Source organism: Macaca fascicularis, chromosome X (genome assembly GCF_037993035.2).
Source record: "Macaca fascicularis isolate 582-1 chromosome X, T2T-MFA8v1.1".
Taxonomy (NCBI): Eukaryota; Metazoa; Chordata; class Mammalia; order Primates; family Cercopithecidae; genus Macaca; species Macaca fascicularis.
In genome coordinates, this window is record NC_088395.1 from 79,363,544 (window position 1) to 79,370,451 (window position 6,908).

At 42.9% G+C, this 6,908-nt stretch overlaps 1 protein-coding gene across 5 annotated transcripts in view; it reads right to left on the bottom strand.

The window, feature by feature from the left end:
- HDAC8 (histone deacetylase 8) overlaps positions 1-568 on the bottom strand; it is a 247,230-nt gene extending 246,662 nt beyond the window's left edge. For all 5 annotated transcript variants that reach the window (XM_074029331.1, XM_005593948.4, XM_065538015.2 and 2 more), the window contains exon 1: positions 376-568. In XM_074029331.1, the coding sequence (XP_073885432.1) occupies positions 376-486 (111 nt within the window). In that variant the 5' untranslated portion in view covers positions 487-568. The remainder of the gene's footprint in view (positions 1-375) is intronic.
- Positions 569-6,908: the final 6,340 nt, after the last annotated feature.

Here is a 6,908-nt window from a genome sequence, read left to right on the forward strand (position 1 = left end):
CAGATACAAAGTATCAAAATCTCTAAGGTGAAAGCTACCAGGCCTTAGGTAGGTGATGGAACACTTTCCCCCTGCAGCTTGTTTTCCCACGACTTCAGTGGTCCCCTAGGAGTGGAAACTGCGTCCTCTCCCCGCCTCCGTACCCCCTCCCCCACTCCTACCTGTCCGTTGGGCGTCCCGCAGAGACATGCTGCGGTCTCAGAAACAATGTGAGAACACTTCCTTCTGATACAGCTTTAGGTATCTGATACAGCTACTCGAAATTTCTGAAGATTTCCCCCAGCCCAGTGTCCTCTCCGCTTCCTAACGTTCTTTCGTCCACTGCCCCCACCCCCACCACAAAAGCTCATGGTCTTTCATCCTGACTTCTCTTACCCGTTTGGGGATCTTGGCCAGGGAGTCACACATACTGACATACTCGGGACTATAGATATAAACCGGGATCAGCGACTGCCCACTGTCCGCCGGTTCCTCCGGCTCCTCCATCTTCCACTTAAAACCGTTCCGCAGGCACCTTCCAGATCTGGCTTTTTTCGGACTCGGCCAGGGCTCCAGTTCCTGCTCCTCTGATCGGCCGCAGCGGTGCTCCCTGGTCAACATTCCCTCCTATTCTTGAGATCGCCGGAGACACTATCCCCACTCCCCGTCCTATTGAAGGAATAGATGGGACTTCCCAGACCAGACTCCCCTCATTTAGCGACCACAGTTCAAGAAAAAGGGTTTGGCAGATGTAAAAGTCCAAATAGCTGTCAATTAGGATCGATTGTTTTATGGCACAAATAAATAGGGTCAAAACTAACCATCCTTGTTGCCCTACGGGGCCATTTGAGATGAAGTCAGACCAGTTTCACAGCATGCTGGGAGATGTAGTTTCCAGAGGTTTGAGCAACGGAAGAGTCCGGGCTAACCACTAAAATAACCGCGATTTTGAGTTTTAGCGCTAAGACCAAAAAAAAAAAAAAAAAAAAAAAAAAAAAAAAAAAAAAGGGAGGCTGAGGCAGGAGAATGGCGTGAACCCAGGAGACGGAGCTTGCAGTGAGCCGAGATCGAACCACTGCACTCCAGTCTGGGCAACAGTGCAAGACTCCGTCTCAAAAAAAAAAAAAAAAAAAAAGTAGCCTCAACTCTTTATGAATTGTTTCAATCTGCAAACACATCTATTTCATCCATTTAACCATATAAACACAGATAGAATGTGGCCACCTAGAGCCCCCACCATCCAGTTACATCAGCTGCCTATCCTAAGGATAGGCTTTTTTTTAATTTTTATTTTCTGGTGGGGGCGCTATTTAATGGCACAAATGGTTTGAAAAGTTTACACAGTAAATTCTGTGATGCAATTTTGTAGTTCATTTCTTTTCATCATTAACTATCCATGTCCACATGAAAGTTGACAATCTCAATAATTTACTCTGGCAAATCTGATAGCACCTTCCCAAGAGACTGGCTGGTGCAGTGGAAATTGCTTGGTAGATTCCAATCGAGCAATGATGTCAAATGTAACTCCTTGAACATTAATGTGGTAGGAAGGTTGGGTTGCAAGCAGTGGTGTTTGGCAACTGCAGCTCTTCTCCTTCTACCTCCTTTTGTTTCTGCAGCTTAGGGAAATATTTTAGATTTGGTGTGAGGGTCCAGTTTAAGACCATCTGAGGTGGTTTTAGAATTACCATCAGCATTTGGAGGTTCCTGGAGGCCGCTATGATCTGAAACAAGGTGGCCAGTGCTCAGGCCCTCAATTCTCGTGGCAACCTAAACTGACTTACTAACACCACTGGGACAACCCAATATCCTTACTATATTTAAAATCTGGCTTGCTTTTTAGACTTTAAACATTTATTGAAGATTGTGACATGCACATTGGATATATTATCTCATTTCATCCTTGCAACAGTCCTATAAAGGAGGTTGCAATACACCCATTTTACAGATGCAGTTTAGAGAGAGAAACAATTGTTCAAAATCACATACTTAACAAGCAGATAAGGCCGGGTGCGGTGGCTCAAGCCTGTAATCCCAGCACTTTGAGAGGCCGAGACGGGCGGATCACGAGGTCAGGAGATTGAGACCATCCTGGCTAACATGGTGAAACCCCGTCTCTAGTAAAAATACAAAAAACTAGCCGGGCGAGGTGGCGGCGCCTGTAGTCCCAGCTACTTGGGAGGCTGAGGCAGGAGAATGGCGTAAACCCGGGAGGCGGAGCTTGCAGTGAGCTGAGATCCGGCCACTGCACTCCAGCCTGGGCGACAGAGCGAGATTCCGTCTCTAAAAAAAAATTAAAAAAACGAAATAACAAGCAGATAAGCAGGAATTCAAAATTAGGTCAGTCTGACACTGAAGCCATTTTACATTCCCGTTATTATATAAACTTGATTCCTCCAGGATGACTTTGTGTTATGATATAACTTTGTTCGCCCTCCATTTTGTATCCCTTCAATACTTACTCTGAAAATCTTGGGGGTGTTCTGGTGATGTGCTCTGTAACCAGAATGTAAGATCTTATGTTTCTTTTATTTATATCTTCCCATAGCAACTAGTTAAAAGGTCTGCAGTTGTTCATTCATCAAACATTTATCTGATATTAAGTGTACAGTACAGTTGAGGATTCAAAGATAAATTATAATGTGATCTCTGCTCTCAGGGAATTTGCATTCTTACACAGAAGATGGGGCAAATACACAAGAAACCAAAGGCAATGCAGAGTCAGACAATGAATGTAGGGTGCTTAGACTACTTAATAAATATTAAGTACTAAATAACTGGTATTTAATAAATGGTAACTAGAATTCACCTTGGTGGCATTTGAGAGCGTCTTAGAAGGTGGGTAAGATTTTGCTTGATAGGAGCCAGGAGAAGGCATGCTGACTAGAATGAACAGCATACACAAAAACACAAAAGAGAAAAATTCTAGTCGAGTTTAGCTAAAAGGGCCAGATCATGAAGAACATTGAATACCAGGCTAAAGAGAATAGATTACATTCTGTGGGAAATGAGAAAACACATTTAGACAGAAATAGTAAGGAAAAAAGATTTCTATAGCAGCAGTGTGTAGGAAAGATTAGTTATTAAAAGGCTAGGGGCAGTTAGAGTGCCACAATGGTCCAAATAAGAAGTGATAATGATTTAAAACTAGGGTGGGGGCAATGGGAACAAAGGAGAAATAATGTACAGGATAGGTTCAACAGGACTTCTTTATTACTTGGATATTGGTGAGAGGGAGGAAGATGGAAAAGGGTTGCTGAAAACTCTTAAATGTAAACTCTGGGTAAGGAGAAGGCTATAGGTAGCAATATAAGAAAGAGGGCAATCAGGAGGAAGAACTCATACAGTAGGACAGAATGGACATGGATTCTGATTTTAAAAGTGTTGAAAAGTGTTTCAGAAATTAATGGGTTAAACGATTGCAGTGACACACACACACACACACACACACACACACACACACACATTTTCCATATAAAGAGGAGAAAGCTGAAGTCATAAGAGTGGCTGATATAGCCAAGGGATGTGGCTTTCTCCACTGGGGTGCCTAATAGTCATATCCAACATTTTCAAAACCAAGCTCCCAATTTCCCCATCCAAGTTCTTTCCACTCCTTTTCTATCTTTCATAGCTCAGTAAAGATACCAACATCTATTCAGTTGCCTAAGTCAGAAACCTGGGAGTTATCTGGGTTTCTTCCTTTCCTTCACCTGCAGATCCAGTCCATCAGCAATTTCCATCGGTTCTACGTCAAAGACGTGCCTTAGACACATTCACTTCTCTCACTCTGTACTTCCACCACTATAGTGTGGATACTATTATCTCTCACTTGAACTTTCTGCAGTATCTACCTGGGCTTTGCTTCCATTCTTGCTGCCCTACAATCCATTATCTTTGCAGCCAGCAGAGTGAGCCTCCAAAAATAAGTAAATCAGATCATGTCACAAAACCTACCCTACATCCTGGTGAGGACCTCTGAACTAGGAAGAAGAGTGTCATTTTTGGAAATGCCTGTGTATAAGGGTTGAGAGGAGAAAAAGATGTCAGAAAGAAGACAAGGAATGGTCAAAGACCCCTTTTGGCCATTAGAAACTCACTGGTGCCCTATGGAGGCAGGGGAGAAAGCCAGATTGTGGGGGTTTAAGAAGTGAAGCCAACAGTTAAATGTAGCTTCCTCTTTGAAAAACTGTGATTGTGAAAGGAAGGAGTTAGTCTAACAGCCTGAGGGGACGTCAGAGCCCGGAAATTTTTTAAAGAGAAAACTGCACATGTTTATAGACAGGAGAAGCTAGAGGACTTGACTGAAAGGTGAGATAATGATGACTGGCAACATAAGGAGAAATGGGACTTGTCCTGGGCCTTCAGGGATAGGCAGCGGAAAGAGGGCAGGAGATAGACTGGCCAATTGACACCCTAAATTCTGGACGACAGGAAAAGTCTTGTTTCATGTGTCCTTTCTGATCTAGTAACAAACGGCTGAATGGTTCTCAACTGGAAACACTATCCAAGTACCCTATGCAATGTGGCAAGATGATTCAGCTATGGAGAAAGATAAATTGTTGCACAATGCTCTGTAATTGGCAACCTATTCCTGCAGCTAATCTCAAAGGGAGGCTAGACGCTTGCTCATGGTTAAGAAAGCACAAATCCGGCTGGGCGCGGTGGCTCAAGCCTGTAATCCCAGCACTTTGGGAGGCCGAGACGGGTGGATCACGAGGTCAGGAGATCGAGACCATCCTGGCTAACACGGTGAAACCCCGTCTCTACTAAAAAAATACAAAAAACTAGCCGGGCGAGGTGGCAGGCGCCTGTAGTCCCAGCTACTCGGGAGGCTGAGCCAGGAGAATGGCGTGAACCCGGGAGGTGGAGCTTGCAGTGAGCTGAGATCCGGCCACTGCACTCCAGCCTGGGCAACAGAGCGAGACCCCGTCTCAAAAAAAAAAAAAAAAAAAAAGAAAGCACCAATCCTGCCACAGGTCCCTCACCTCAATTTTCCACATTCGTAATACCCATATGGTTCTTAAATTGGGAAGATATCCCTTCTCAATGTACTGTATTTGCAGTTGGAGGACTTGAGATCAGAGAAAGTAGGTTCAATCTTGCCTTCAAAGCTTGCTAGGGTGAAGTTACTTGACTGGGCAAGTTACTTGACTCACTTTCCTCAATCATTATTGCTAAAGCTAACATTTGAACCGGTAAGTTCAGGTTGGGCTGTGCCATTTCTTTTGGTGCTTTCCCCTGCCTTTCCCCAGAAGGGGAGGCAAACAAATTACAAGGGCACCGCCCTTCAGTGAATGAGCAGTCTTCTCTGCTCATTTCACTATCTGTCCAGTGACATTCAACTGTCTTCAAGTGACCCTTGTTTTCACACCACTCCCTTAATGTCATTTTCCTTGGAGAGTGTAGTTGTTGAGAATGTGAACTCTGGAGTCAGACTGCATGGGTTCAAATTCCAGCTCTATTACTTATTAGATGATTGATTTGGGGCAATTTACTTAAACCCTCAGTGCCTCAGTTCACTTACTTGTAAGATGGAGATGGCAGTATCTATCTTACATGGCAATTGTGAAGATAAAATAGCTCATGCTAAGTGCCTATATAACAATGGCATTTGGTATGTGCTCAAATATTGGTTATTTAAGAGCCATTATGCCAAATAATTCTATATTTAGTGGGGAAGGGAGTTTCCCCCCCACTGTCATCCTTACCCCCATACCACTACTGCACAAGTACTACTAGTGGTTTGAGAATAAGTTCTTGGTTTTTTGGCTTAGCCTTAAAAGAAATCACACATCAGCTAAATATAGGGGTGACCATATCTTTCAAACTGAGACATTTTTTGAGAGTGACACAGTGTTATTGATAATTATGCCAGTAAGACAGGCATAAATGGGGGCTGTCCTGGACAAACCAACACCTGAGGTTACTCAAGTTAAAAAGGAAATGAAGACCAAATGTGGAAAATACTATCTTAATCTCTGCTGCATTAGTGCAGATACTAGGTACTTGGTAAACAGAAAAAGGAATGGCAGAGGTTTTGCCAGCTGTGGTGAAGAATGACTTTTGCCCCACCAGTTGTGTAAGATTCCCAGAATGTAGTAAAATTTCATTAACCAGGATGGAACTGTGGAGACAATGTTCATCCTTGCTGAATAAATCCTGTTATAGAAAAGGCTAACAAATAGCATAAACAAGATTCTGCCAAATATTTTTAATATTTAGAAAAACAAGTTGTTTTAAAATACCCTTCATTAGGGAAGAAGCACCATTTGTACACAATTGAAATGCTGAGTAAAAATCTGTTTTATTCATTCATCAGAAAATGTTCCCTACAGGCCAGGTGCGGTGGGTCACGAGTGTAATCCCAACACTTTGGGAGGCCGAGGCAGGTGGATCACCTGAGGTCAAGAGTTCGAGACCAGCTTGGCCAACATGGTGAAACCCCATCTCTACTAAAAATACAAAAAAAATGAGCTGGGCGTGGTGGCACATGCCTGTGATCCCAGCTACTCGGAAGGCTGAGACAGGAGAATCGCTTGAATCCGGGAGGCAGCGGTTGCAGTGAGCCAAGATCAACCCACTGCGCTCCAGCCTGGGCGACAGAGCAAGACTCTGTCTTAAAAACAGAAAAGAAAAGAAAAGAAAATGTTCCCTATAGATGTCAATAAGCCCGCTTGAATTTAGTAAGCCTTGTTTGAGTGGGTATGTATTTGAATGATTAAACTGCATTTATTTACATATATTATCTAACATATTATAAATGTATTATATACTATATATGTACTATATATTAATATTATTCTACTTCAAACCAATGAATGAGCTTTGACTGTACTGTATAATTAAGCAGAGTATGTAGAATAAAGCCAGGAAATAAACTCCAATCACAAAAACACATGTAAAGTTTTACACATTGGCACCAGACATGA